The sequence below is a fragment of the Rana temporaria genome, chromosome 4 (assembly GCF_905171775.1).
Source record: "Rana temporaria chromosome 4, aRanTem1.1, whole genome shotgun sequence".
NCBI classification, from domain to species: domain Eukaryota; kingdom Metazoa; phylum Chordata; class Amphibia; order Anura; family Ranidae; genus Rana; species Rana temporaria.
This window is the reverse complement of record NC_053492.1, coordinates 153573173-153588181: the sequence shown is the minus strand read 5'-3', so window position 1 is coordinate 153588181 and position 15009 is coordinate 153573173. Positions and strand designations below refer to the sequence as shown.

Genomic DNA, 15009 nt, shown 5'->3' with positions numbered 1-15009 from the left:
CTTCCTCCAGACCTCCTTCACCATCTAGCCCTGCCGCACTGCTGGAGCCAAAATGTAGGGCTCTGATGTGAATAAGGAACTGCGTGACTGGGGGCATGGTGATAGGGGGACCCTGATGTGATGGAGAGACATCTGATGTGAAGCGGGACTTCTAATGTGAAGTCCATTTTTTTTTTTTTTTTTTTTTTTTTTTTTTTTTTTTTTTTTCTCTTTTATTAAAGTGTATTTTTGTGCGTGTACTCGAGAGAGGAGCCGGACTGCAGGAGTTGGGAGTAGGCAGTCCATTTTTCATCAAGGTGGTTGTGTTCATTGTTCCAGGCTCTGGTTGCCCATTGATAAGTAACATATTTAAATTTTTTTACATTTTAGTCTGGGGTGACTCAAGATTTTGCATACTTTTTAAATGGTGCTGCGAGTTCATGCTCCCCCCCATCCCCCCCACTGCCACATTTTGGCACTTTTGTTGGGGGGCAGGTACATGTTTTGAAACGTACCCACTCCCACTTCCGGTTAAGATCGGAAATCTATGATATTTCCTACCCCTGCTGCCTTCTGGGACACACACACGTCCTAGAAGACGGCAAGACCATTCAAAATGTGCAGCGCGACTCATGCTTTCGCAGTAAGAAACTGGCTGTGAAGCCTGAAGATTTCACTGCCGGTTTCCCTTACTTAAAATGCCGGTGCCTGCACCCAAAGCCGATTGCCTAAACGGCTTGAGATGCCAACATCGCGGGATCTCTAGATGGGCAAGTGTGCTTGTATTAAAAGTCAGCTGCTGACTTTAATTTTTATTTTATTTTTTTACGGACTGGAGCTCCTCTTTTTAAGAAATGCTACTCTAAGCTACCTATTGGATTTTTAGACATCAGGTGTTGGCATACAGTTAATCTGTTGGGTAATTTTAATCTATGATGACCTACACAACAAATAATTCCCTTTTTATCTATAAACTGCCATTTATGACTGTGCTGCTATGTGACTGGAGTGCTTATTTTACCTCAGTACTACTGTTTTATTTACAGATTAAAATTCAATGTGTTCTTTGTTTTCTGTCTGCAGATTGGATTTTCAGCTGCTGATGCAGTTACGGGTCTTAAGCTTGTAGAAAGAGGAGTTCCAAAAGAACATTTGGCTCTTTTGGCTGTTCCAATGGTTCCACTGCAAATATTACTGCCCTTACTAATCAGCAGGTACACTGCTGGACCCAAACCGTTAGATGTCTTCCACAAAGCCATGCCATTCAGGTTAGTGAATGCAAATGCAGTAATAATTAAATAAATGGTATGTACCTTTCCAAGATGGCAGAAAAACACAATAAAGCCTCGTACACACGCTCGGTTTTCTCGGCAAGAACCAGCAAGGAAACTGCTGGCAGAGCTTTCTTGCCGAGTATACCAAGTGTGTGTACGACGCTTTCAGGTTTCTCGTCAAGAAAACTGCCTAAAATCTCGACGGGAAAAATAGAGAACAAGTTCTCTATTTTCTTGTCCTGATTCTCAGCAGTGTTTTCCTGCTGAGAAACCCGAGAGTGTGTATAGTTGCCTGTCGCCGTGGGAAACCCGCGCATGCTCGAAATGACTTTGGCGCATGCGCGGTAGCTTCCTAGGCATAGGTAGGGTGCAGCAAGATGACGGCGACGGCATCGAATGTGACGAGCGCATGCTCATTGTACGCGATGATGTCACTGCGTTCTTGCCTTCCAAAAGAAACGTGGTTCTTTTGAAAGGAGTGTCTGTACACTCGGGCGGCAAGAGATTCTTGCCAAGAAGTTTATTACTTTCTACTTTTTGACTTTAAAGCGGAGGTCCACACAAAAATGGAACCTCCGCTGTCCAGATGCCCCCCCTCCGGTGTCACATTTGGCACCTTTCAGGGGGGAGGGGGGAGCAGGTACAGGACAGGTAAGTGTCCTTATTTTATTTATTTTCAGTATTAGTCTACCCAGTGTTTTACACATGAGGCAAAGAGAAAAGGTTGACAATGTTTTTTATTTTTCACATTCTGCTGTTATTCTAACATTGCCTTCTTATTATAGGTTGCTTATGGGCCTACTATTTGCCTTTTTAGTTTGGTGGACGCCACACGTAAGCCATGAAGGAGGCTTCCCTATTTACTACTATGCTGCTATTCTGTTGAGCTATGCCTTACATCAGGTAACACTATCCAATAGTATTATTACTTATAATTTTATATGTGTAATGCTGTGACTTTTTCTAGTGACTGAAACAAGTTTAATTCAGGGGTCCCAAAATGTTCTAAACAAAGGGTCAGTTCTCACTGCCCTACATACTTATAGGGGGGAAACTGTATGTAGCCAGCGGGAGTAGAAAATGACTCAATCAGTGAGAGTGAAAAACACCTTTTGGCTCGGGAGGAATAGTGCCCCATCGTTGGTGTCAGTGGGGAGGAATAGTGCCCCATCGTTGGTGTCAGTGGGGAGGAATAGTGCCCCATCGTTGGTGTCAGTGGGGGGGAATAGTGCCCCATCGTTGGTGTCAGTGGGGGGGGAATAGTGCCCCATCGTTGGTGTCAGTGGGGAGGAATAGTGCCCCATCATTGGTGTCCGTGAGAGAAATGGTTGTTGTCAGCAGGAGTAATAGAAGGTCCTTCTAAGAAGATTTTATGCACTTATCTTTGTAATGTATTTCACAGACAACGAGATGTGTTTTTATATTGTATGAAATAAAAAATGATTTTTATGCAAACTGTATGATACAGGAAAATAATTTTTTCTTTTTGCATGGTAAGTGTTCACAAAGTCCCAAAATACTCGCTGTCCTTTTACTACTATATCGGGATGATTCCTTAGTGTTCACACATTTTAGGTTTACTGCACTGTTGCCCACAAACATAGACTTGAAGCATACAACCAAAATACGGTTCATGCTTTTTGCACCTGAGAATGTGCCCACAGATGAACCACTGCCATATTTCATTCTCCTTTAAACTGAATTTGTAGATTTTAGAAGTGATTTCTCAAGTCTGGCTCCTTCAGCTGCTCATGTTCCCTATTTTGTTTTCAGTACAATACATCTATTCACGTTTCCTGATCCTAAAACAGAAACAAATAACAATTGCACATTTCTAAACTTACACCGATCTTAAAGTACTAGTTGTGAACGTTTTCTGAGTGTGAAGAAATTGCAATAACACACCATTCCTGTTCTGCCTATTCCCTCACTACAAGACCATCCCAAATTAGACTGGCCCAGATTCAAGAAGCTATTGCGCCCGCGCAACCATAGTTGCGCGGCGCAATAGCTGTTTTGCTCCCGCGTAGCGAATGCCCCTGATTCAGGAACATCGCTACGCGGACTGCAGCCTAGGATATGACAGACATAAGCCTCCTTATGCCTTCATATCTCAGGCTGCATTCTTGCGTTGGCCGCTAGGGGGGCGCGGCCATTGTGATCGGCGTATAGTATGCAAATTGCATACTACCACCGATTCACAAAAGTTGCGCGGGCCCTGCGCACGCAAGGTACAGAGTTTCCGTACGGCGACTTTAACGTAAGGTTGCTCCTGCTAATAGCAGGGGCAGCCAATGCTAAAGTATAGCCTCCCTTCCTGCTCGTGAAATTTAAATTTCACGTCGTTTACGTAAGTGATTCGTGAATGGCGCTGGACGCCATTCAGGTTCACTTAGAAGCAAATGACGTCCTTGCGACGTCATTTGCCGCAATGCACGTCGGGAAAGTTTCCCGACGGAGCATGCGCTGTTCGCTCGGCGCGGGAGCGCGCCTAATTTAAATGATTCCCGCCCCCGGCGGGATCATTTACATTAGGCGCCCTTACGCAGGGCTAATTAGCATAGCGCCCGCGCAATTTACGGAGCTACTGCTCCGTGAATCGTGGGCAAATCGAAATATTTGCGTGGGCGCAGAGCAAAAATCGTTGCCCTTTGCCCACGCAAATATTGCGCGGATCTACCTGAATCTGGGCCACTGTGTATCATTTTCTATTTACCCTTCCACCTATCCAAGTTACCCACTTACAGTGAGGGGAGAAAGGTATTTTTATTCCCTGCTGATTTTCTACATTTGCCCACTTACAAAGAAATGATTAGTCTATAATTTCAAGACAGAATAACAACAAAAATATCCAGAAAAACGCAGTTGTCTTTAATACAGGTAACAAGATGAGATTAGGCGCACTCTCTTGAGGCTGGGCTCACACCAGATAATGCAGCGGCTCACAGCAGGAGTCCAGTGCGTCTCCATTCACCATTTCAGCCCAAATTTTCGGCTGAATTCGGTCCTGAAACGGACCAAAAGACGCACAAGACTACTGTGCAATTCGCACCAGAGCCGCTGCAGAGATGTGTGAACTGGCTCCATAGAGAGCCGGTCACAATCTCCTGCTATGCGAATTGGATACAGGCAAAACCCCCGCATCCTATTCGCAATAGTGTGGACCCAGCCTAAAGGGAGTGCTCTTAAATTCAGCTGGTTACCTGTATAAACGATGCATGTCCACAGAAGCAATCAGATTCCAATCTCTCCACCATGGCCAAGAGCAAAGAGCTGTCCAAGGATGTCAGGGACAAGATTGGAGACCTACACAAGGATGGAATGGGCTACAAGGCCATCGCCAAGCAGCTTGGTGAGAGGGTGACAACAGTTGGTGCGATTATTCGCAATGGAAGAAACCCAAAATAACTGTCAATCGCCCTCAATCTGGGGCTCCGTGCAAGATCTCACCTCGTGAAGTTTCAATGATCAAGGAAACGGTGAGGAATAAACTCAGAACTACACGGGAGAATCTCGTCTATGATCTCCAGGCAGCTGGGACCATAGTCACCAAGAAAACAATTGGTAACACTACGCTGTGAAGGACTGAAATCCTGCAGTGCCCACAAGGTTCCCCTGCTCAAGAAAGCACATGTACAGGCCCGTCTGCAGTTTGCCAATGAACATCTGAATGATTCAGAGGGGAACTGGGTGAAGTGTTTTCAGATGAGACCAAATTCAAGCTCTTTGGCATCAACTCAACGTGTTTGGAGGAGGAGGAATGCTACCTATGACCCCAAGAACACCATCCCCAATAATCAAACGTAGAGGTGGGAACATTATGCTTTGGGAGTGTTTTTCTGCTAAGTGAACAGGACAACTTCACTGCATAGGGCCATGTACCGTCAAATCTTGGGTGAGAACTTCCTTCCCTCCGCCTGGGCATTGAAAATGGGTCATGGATGGGTATTCCAGCATGACCCAAAACACATGACCAAGACAACAAAAGAGTGGTTCAAGAAGAAGCACATTAAAGTCCTGAAGTGGCCTAGCTCTGGACAAATCCCCTCTTAAGAAGGGCCAATGCTAGAATATCTTGCGCCCTAGGCGAGACCAGCAACTTGCATCGCCCCCCCAAAGATAATATAAATTTAATGCAATAATTTTAGCACCACAACTTATGGTGGACGGATGGAGCCAGGTGGACAGGAGATTTGGTGGGGTGCAGCCAGGTGGGGGGAAGGATAGAGCCAGGTGGACAGGAGAGGGGGGTGCAGCCAGGTGGGAGAAGGATGGAGACAGGTGGACAGGAGATTTGGGGGGGGGGTGCAGCCAGGTGGACAGGAGAGAAAGGGGTGCAGTCAGGTGGGGGGAGGATGGAGCCAGGTGGACAGGAGAGGGGGGTGCAGCCAGGTTGAGGGATAGAGCCAGGTGGACAAGAGAGGGGGGTGCAGCCAGGTTGAGGGATGGAGTCAGGTGGAGGGGTCACATACCAGTGATAAGGATTGGTCCCCCTATGGAAGCCTTCATCCCTAGTGCTCCCCCCACCACCCGACAAGTTCTTACCTTGGGGCACTGGCACTTTTTTCCAGCTCCCTCCCCATGTCTGGCAGCGGCAGTCTTTGTCACCAGTCCAAAGATCAGGAGATGGGGTCTCCTACAGGCTGTGAGTGACAGCGCCTCCCCCATGACCGATCACTCGGTTCCACCCCCGGAGTCCGGCCGCGGAGAGGCTGGGTAAGCAGGGCAGGCTGCAAGAGCAGCTGAGCTTTGTGCTCCTCCAGGACAAGTGGCCCGACGTGTGTCCTATGGCTGTTTCTGTTCCCGATGCAGCCTGTCCTGCTCCTCCAATGCCCTGCCTGACACGAGTGCGAGCCCTGCTCCTAAAATGTGTGCAAACCTGGCGGCCAACTACGCGAAACGTCTGACCTCTGTGATTGCCAACAAGGGTTTTGCCACAAAGTACCAAATCCTGTTTTGTGAAGGGGTCAAATACTTATTTCACCAATTTTAAAATGCAAATCAATTTTATAACATTTTTAAAATGTGTTTTTCTGGATATTTTTGTTCTGTCTCACTGTTAAAATAAACCCATCATTAAAATTATAGACTGATCAGTCCTTTTGTCAGTGAGCAAACGTATAAAATCAGCAGAGGATTAAATCCTTGTTTCCCTCACTGTAGGAATGGACACACATTTGTTAGTATTTTGGACATGGTACGAGGTAATACAATAAAGCCTAATGTGAAGAAGATACTGTAGTAAAAGAAAGCAAAGATATTGTTCAGATGCTATTCCTTTCTGTGAGCATCATCTTGGTGGCTGCTTTGACCCACAAAGGCCTTTAGTATTAAATAAGCATATATTATTATACAGGATTTATATAGCGCCAACAGTTTACACAGCCCTGTACAACTTGAGGGTAGACAGTACAAATACAATACACTTTAATACAGTAGGAATCGGAGGGCCCTGCTCCTTAGAGCTTACAATCTAAGAGGGAAATTGTGATGAATCCAGCAGTTCTTCTTTTCTTTTTTTTTTTTGGTAATGTTATTAACAGTATATAGTAATTTTAAAGACCTAGTAATGAAAATAGTATCTGTTGATTAATAATTACCATATAACTGTCTACTCTGAGGTCACATTTTTTAATGTACATTAATAGCCTGTAACATTTGATCTTTTACTTTCCAGGTTTCATTATATAGTATGTTTGTGGCAATCATGGCTTTTAATGCCAAAGTGAGCGATCCTCTCATTGGAGGAACTTATATGACCCTGCTAAACACAGTGTCCAATCTTGGAGGCAATTGGCCTGCTACCGTAGCACTTTGGTTTGTGGATCATCTGACAAGTAAAGAGTGTGTTGGAGCAGTAGGAGAGAGCTGTGCTGATCATGATGCTGCTGAGGTACACTGATATATATGCCATACTTTTCTTGTAAACTATACTGTTTCTGTATATACAGTATGTTCAGGCATAATCTGATGCTTTCAATTGGCCGCAAGCAGATGGAATCAAAATTGCAAAATCCATAATTTATACAGGCAATTTATTGTTGCGTTCGGCCAATTGAACTTGTGGGTTGTAGAATGTTTAGTTTCTGGCAATTGTTTGCGATAATTTTTGTGGTTCCCAGTGGATAGAAAGTATTTAAAGTTCCCTTAAAGCAGAACTAAAGGAATCAATACTCGCTTTTCCAACAGTCCATTGCTTCTGCCCACACCTTCCCCAGTGTGCCGGTTTTCAGCCACCTTCATTGGCTGGGGCATGTTGATGTCACTCCTACATGTGTGCAGGACCTAGTCATTCTGAAACACAGGGATCGGGTCAGCCAATGTAGGCTGAACTATGTATGCGCAGCTCAGTTTACATTCTGGGTATCGCTGGTAGGTAGGTGTAGTTTATTGCAGAAGAGACAAAAAGCCTGCCTGTTCAGAGTATGTAACAGTGGAACTTTTAGTTTAGTTTAGTTAATTTAACTTGTGAGCCATGACAGTGACAGACAACTTTACTAGTGAGTTACAGAAGGAACCAGGGCCAAGCACAACTCTAGTAGCTGAAGTAGCTATGGGAAACTCACGATTTTATGTTTAAAAATACATCTTTTGAATTTTAGGAAAGCTACAGTCCCTTTTTAAAAGCACATGTAGATTAGTGTCTGAGAATCATTTATGTGCAATAGGCACTAAGCTGGCCGTTCAGCATGGCTACATTTTCAGCTGCTTTGACAATAATCTGCCAAGATTTGAGCCATGGGTCCCCCAGTCGGGACCACCCAGCTTGACGAACTTCAACTGGAAAAATATAAAAGGAGCCAGGTAGAAAACTGTTGGCCGAACAGTGACTGCATGCTATTAGAATCAGTCACTGTATTCGGACAATTGTGGTTGTCATGTATGCATGAATACATTAGCTAGCAGTGGCAATTTCTCCATCAGCGTTTGTATAGCGTGGATGGAAGAATCTATAACTGTCTTTCTCAACCTTTTCAACACAGCGAACCCTTGAAATAACTTTCTGGTCTCGGCCAACCCCCTGCTAATAATTACTATATCTACTCTACAACTCATGATACATTAGTGTGATGGTCAGTGGGAAGAATGCTCCTAAGCCCCGGTTTACACTGCCACCACTTCGAAGCCGAATCCCAGCGTGACTTGGGCACGAATTGCATGCGACTTTTTTAATGCGTTAGTTAACCCTAAAAAAAATATATATATATATATATACATACACACACACACACACACACACACACACACACACACACACACACAGTGGAACCTTATATTGCCAGTAACGCAGTTAACGAGCGTTTTGCAATACGAGCACTGTATTTCTAAAAATCCTAACTCCGTTTGCGAGTGTTGTCTCGCAATACGAGCAGGATTCAGGCCAAAGCGTGTGCAGTACCGCATTTGGCCTGATTTGGGGGGACACCGGAGCGGAAAGGGCGCCGATCTTTTTAAAGTTAGTGTGCGTGTTATACACCTGTGTGGGTTATACGCCGATAAATACAGTATTTTCGTTTCCATTGAAACTTGCTTTGATAGGCAAGCACTTTGGATTACGAGCATTCTAATGCAACGGATTATGCTCGTAATCCAAGGTTCCACTGTGTGCGTGTGTAAAATAAATAAATAAATAAATAAATATATATATATATATATATATATATATATATATATATATATATATATATATATATATATATATATATATATATATATATATATATATATATATATATATATATATATATATATATATATATATATATATATGCTTCATACCATCCCCTCACATAGAGGGGATGGTATAAAGATGTGAAAGTGGTTCAACCACTTCCAGCCCAAGGACATCCTGGATTTTGAGTGGGGCTATCTGAATACCTGCAGCTACTGGCATCATTCAGATATCATCTTTTTCAGCCGGCGATTCTGTGTACCGTAAGAACAATCGTAGCGGCAGATGAGGCACTTGATTGTTCTTACAGGCGGCGGGAAGAGACATCGCCCCCCCTGCCGCCACCCCTCCGGTACTTCTCTGGGTTAGCCTCTATGATCAGCGAGCCGGAGAACAATATGGTCGCCGCTGGAAGTTGATTATATAGATTTCTGGTCCAGTCATCTCTATGACCCTCGGGGGCCCATTCGTTACGCTATGACGTCACGTCCGGCTGATGTAAACAAAGCCGGGGACTCTGCTGGAAAGACATTTAATTTTTTTTTTTTCATCTCCGTCTTTCCAGCCTGGAGGAAAGATGTGGGGTCTTATAGACCCTACATCTCTCCATAATTAGGACCTATCACGCACTTTATATAAAAGTGCTAAAAAATGAATACATAAATATAATCACCTATGGAGATTTTTAACCACTTCCCGACCTCCTCATGTACATATACGTCAGCAGAATGGCACGGACAGGCACAAGCACGTACCTGTACGTCCTCTGCTTGACGTGGGTGGGGGGTCCGATCGGGATCCCCCCCCGGTACATGCGGAGGTCGGGTCCTTTCGGGGAGCGATCCGGGACGACGGCGCGGCTATTTGTTTATAGCCGCTCCGTCGCGATCGCTCCCCGGAGCTGAAGAACGGGAGAGCCGTGTGTAAACACGGCTTCCCCATGCTTCACTGTGGCGGCGCATCGATCGAGTGATCCCTTTTATAGGGAAGACTCGATCGATGCTGTCAGTCCTACAGCCACACCCCCCTACACTAGTAAACACACACAAAGTAATCCCCAAATGTTACAGCGCCCCCTGTGTTTAACTCCCAAACGGCAACTGTCATTTTCACAATAAAGAATGAAATATAAATGCATTTTTTGCTGTGAAAATGACAATGGTCCCAAAAATGTGTCAAAATTGTCCGAAGTGTCCGCCATAATGTCGCAGTCACGAAAAAAATCGCTGATCGCCGCCAGTACTAGTAAAAAAAATAAAAATGCAAAAAAACGATCCCCTATTTTGTAAACGCTATAAATTTTGCGCAAACCAACCGATAAACGATTATTGCGATTTTTTTTTTTTTTTTACCAAAAATAGGTAGAATACGTATCGGCCTAAACTGAGGGAAAAAAACAATTTTTATATATGTTTTTGGGGGATATTTATTACAGCAAAAAGTAAAAAATATTGCATTTTTTTTTAAATTGTCGCTCTCTTTTTGTTTATAGCGCAAAAAATAAAAACCGCAGAGGTGATCAAATACCACCAAAAGAAAGCTCTATTTGTGGGGAAAAAAGGACGCTAATTTTGTTTGGGAGCCACGTCGCACGACCGCGCAATTGTCTGTTAAAGCGACGCAGTCCCGAACTGTAAAAACCCCTTGGGTCTTTAGCCAGCATATTGGTCCGGGGCTTAAGTGGTTAAGTACCAAAGTTTGGTACCATTCCATGAGTGTGCGCAATTTTAAAGTGTAACATGCTAGGTATCTATTTACTCAGCGTAACATCATCTTTCACATTATACAAAAAAATTGGGCTAACTTTACTGTTTTATTTTAATTCATGAAACTCCCCCGCCCCCCCCCCCCCCCCCCCAAAAGAAATAAACACTTCTGAAAAATTCCTGCACAAATACCGTGTGACGTAAAAAGTTGCAATGATTGCCATATTATTCCCTAGAGTCTCTGCTAAAAAAAATATATAATGTTTGGGGGTTCCGAGTAATTTAACAAAGAATAGGATTTTTACATGTAGGAGAGGAGTGCTAGAATAGGCTCAGTATGGAAGTGGTTAATGCAAGTCGTACCAAAGTCAGACCGAAAGTAGTGCAGGAACCTTTTTCTAAGTTGGCCCAACTCAAGTTGCACCAATTTAGAACGGTTCCATTGCACTGAATGGTGGTGTGACTTCTGACGCGCCATATGCTACAAAGTCAGAGCGCATGTCGCATCAGTGTGAACCGGGCCTTACAATTGCGAATAATTAGGAAAATAAATGCAAAGAATTACCTCCTTACAAAAAAGCTAAAAAAATTATTGGTGTCAGTGTGAACTCATTGCTCAAGGAACCCCGCGCAACATCTGGAGGAAACCTAAGGTTCCATGGAACCCTGATCTACAAGATTCCTCTCATTCAGTCCATGAGCCCAACAAAACAAATCAATGCATGTATGATTAGCCTAAATGTGTATTTTATATAGTATGAAAGTATCTGAGTGAAAACATGTGTTGTTGCTATCAGAAGGTCAGTTTCCTTTTCATTTTCTTACATGTTCTATATTCATGATTGTTTGCTGTGGGTAAACCCAGACCGTTTTGCCTCCAAGATAATTTATTAAAACGATCTTCATTTGATTTATTTTTCAATAAGATATTTACATTTCCCTTTCGTTTTTTTTTTTTTTTTTCCTTCTTCATGTTTTCTTTCAGCTGTGCGTAAAACTTGGTGGCACATGTGTGACAACACTAGATGGTTATTATGTGGAGTCTGTTATATGTGTGGTCATTGGATTTTGCTGGTGGATCTTTCTGGGACCCTCATTTAAAAAACTGCAGGACGAAAGGCAATCTTCGTGGAGGTGCCAGCGGAGGAGCATTTATTATTAAAACTGGAAGAAAGAACTGAATAACTGAAATCAATTCTACCCAAGAACAGTGCTACAATCAACTTTTATAGAAAACAATATAAATCCTTGCTATACTGTTTATGGCAGCTTAGAAAGTTCTCAGCCACAGCTACATGGGTTGTCTGCAATGTGTTATCCATTAGAAAAGTACAAGTAAGCCAGAAAAATAGCTTTTTTAGAGTCATTGAAACAGTGGCCATGCTGTTAAGTGACTAAAGTGTTAAAATCAACACTTGAGTAATAATGTTCCATTGTAAACAAAGAGGTTTGTTACATGGGTCGGTTAACCCCTTCTTTTTTAGTGTGTCTCCTAATTGTAAGCACGTACCTAGAGAAGAAGGTACACTTGGAGGCCTAATTATAATTAAGGCTGAACTTCAGGAATTCAGCCACTTTGTAAAATGTACTGGATTACGTCTAACGAGGAGCAAGCCGCCTCATGCACTTATCCCTTTTAATTTACAATTTAGATTTTTACTGAGCGCCAGGGTTATAGCTATCACTAAACTACCAATGCTGGACCTTCTGGTCTCAGCTCCTGAAGTCATATGCAGCTGCTGTGCCCACCCCCCCTATCCTTCTGCCCAATCAGAGTGCTTTGTATAATGTGAATGCACTGACAAAATAAAAAAACCTTCTGTGAATGGAAGGCATAGGGGAGGGCAGGCAGTGCTGCTGCTGTATGAGAAAGCCGCATCTATCCTGTCAGAACGCCAGGAGCGTAGTGATAGCTTTACTTCCAGCACTCAGCAAAATTGTTAGTTTTGAAAAGAAGTCCACAAGGTGGGTTGCACCTCATTGGACTTCAGAGGTAACCCAGCACATTTTAGGAAGTGACTGAAATTTTAGAGTTCAGCTTATTTATTTACTGCATGCATAGTGCAGTACAGAACCTTCAATGTCCTGAAGTTGTCCTCTTGTTACCTCTCTCATAAGTCCTACAACTCCCTCATTCTCTTCCAGATTAGGGATGGAGGTAGATTTATACATGCACTTAATTTAAAGTTCGATTTACCCCCCTCTTTCGTTCTGATCTTCAATGTCCTGCAGTTGTCCTCTGCTTAACACTGCAAAGAACATACCGTACACTGATAGAAGAAGAGTGCTCCAATGCAAAAATAAACAAATGCTCCTGCGCTCAAAAGATTGCTGTGCTGCCACTCTCAACAAGTCAGGGCGAACCCAGGAATAACTCTAAAAGAAAACAAGGACAGAGGGCACACCAGCCTTGCGCATTACATTTGCAACACAATGTATTAAAAGTAAAATGGTGTACTTACAAACGAGTGATAAAATCATACAGTTATTGCAAAGTCCTTCATTGGCCTCATCCAGCAAGATCTTCTGCCCAGTAGACTTGGGTGGGATGAAAAAGTCCAAAGTAGGCTTACTAGTGTTGGAAAGGTAATGCGCAAGGCTGGTCCGCCCTCTGTTCTTGTTTTCTTTTTTGAGAAGAGTGCTGTCGGATGACCTTGAGCACTCTTTCTTATTCATTATAATTTATGGCATTCTGTTTGCTTTAAACTTCCAAAGCGAGCATAGCGCTGATCACATTTATAAAGTAGAGGTTTATAATTGTGCCAAAGGTACTTTATTATAAAGGCACTGTTCTGGCTGCTCTATAAATGAGCCCTGAAAAGCTCATTCACACTTCGTTCTGGTACGTTGTATTAACTCATGCATGTTAACATGTGGTGCTTTAACTCTGCACACCAGAATGTAGCAGAAAACCAACCTGACTCGTTTTTCGCAACACTGTGCAGCCCAAAGCCTGGTAGTGCATTTCACATAGATGCCCAGTCTGGACCTGTCTGTCAGTTCTTCAGATAGATCCAGACTGAATCATAATGTACTGTATGTCTATGGGTGTGCGAATGTAAATGGACTTATGAAAAAAAAAAAAAAACAGAAAAGGTCTGCATCTTTTACTGTTTTTGTGGACATAAGCGGATGTCGTCCTTTTTAGGTCTCTTGCGTTAGTCTGTTTATATGCAAGAAACAGATTTCTTGTTTATACTCTTATCATTTATGATAAGTTACTTCAACAACAGTAAATGCATGGCCCCATGGTCATTTAGCCCTGGTGCATGAAGCTGTGACATTTGGCTGAAGGCAGGGAGGGCACAGGTGGTCCTATCCAGCTCCTCTGCCATTAGCCTGTTAAACTCAATGAGAGGCTGACAGCTGCTGCACCTGAATGGGGGAACCTAGTGGTACAATTATTTAGAGCAGTTTGCGTCCACATGAATGCCTGGAATGCAAGAAGTTTACACTCTGAGCATTTGCCACTGGGTGTATACAGCCCTACAAAAAATTGTACCACAAGGTGCCTTATCCAGCTGCAGCAGCTGTCAGCCTCTCATACAGTTTCATAGGCTGCCAGCAGTGTGACTGGACAGGACACCTGTGCCTTTCACCCCCCAGCTAAACCCCCAGAGCCCTATGCACTGGGTTTAAACTCCCAGGATGCAAAAACGGATGTATAATGAATCAGTATTCTTAGTAAAAAAATGTGACTAAACTAATAATGCCTGTGTGAAAGGAACCTTATGCCCCTTTCATGCAGACTTTCCCCTCAGGTCCGCCTGTCATTCTTTTTAGGCAGATCTGATCAGAAGCTTCTTGCAGGTCTACGTACAGGCAGATGTAAATGGACTTGCATCCGTTACATTCACCTACCTCCAAGTCCAGGGAAAAAAAAAAACGAAAAGGACTATATCCTTTTTTCTGAACCCAATTAGAGGTAGCCTGAAAGAAGTCTGTTAACATCGGTAAACCCATAGAACCAACGTGGGTCCGCCACAGTCCACTGTCATGATTCCAACCAAAACATTTAAAATGCGCAAATGTAACAAAAGTGACATCTGTCCTTTTTCTGCAGAGGATCTGCTCACGGATCGCCTGCTGAAAATGCCCCCTTAGACATTTTTAGTGTTGCGTATAATGAGATTTTGTAACGTGTAGCAACCAGATAGCAGCTGTTAGTAATGTACCTGAATTAGAAAAAGGCTGATCTATGTAGGCTGCGTACACTTTTATTAAAAATGGGCAACCTTCCGTTCCTGAAATCATGGAAGAGAAAAACACCTTTTGAAGAGGTTTCCCAATTTACCACTAAAAATGTAAAATGTTTCTTGCAAGAGTATTTTATAGAATTATAAAGGCTTACGCAAAACGGTGAATAAGATTGCAGGTC

At 43.3% G+C, this 15009-nt stretch overlaps 1 protein-coding gene across 2 annotated transcripts in view; it reads left to right on the top strand.

The window, feature by feature from the left end:
• SLC33A1 (solute carrier family 33 member 1) overlaps positions 1–14643 on the top strand; it is a 41552-nt gene extending 26909 nt beyond the window's left edge. For both annotated transcript variants that reach the window (XM_040349228.1, XM_040349227.1), the window contains exons 4-7: positions 1063–1247; positions 2039–2156; positions 6931–7146; positions 11617–14643. In XM_040349228.1, coding sequence (XP_040205162.1) covers positions 1063–1247; positions 2039–2156; positions 6931–7146; positions 11617–11793 — 696 coding nt within the window. In that variant the 3' untranslated portion in view covers positions 11794–14643. The remainder of the gene's footprint in view (positions 1–1062; positions 1248–2038; positions 2157–6930; positions 7147–11616) is intronic.
• The last annotated feature ends 366 nt before the right edge of the window (positions 14644–15009 follow it).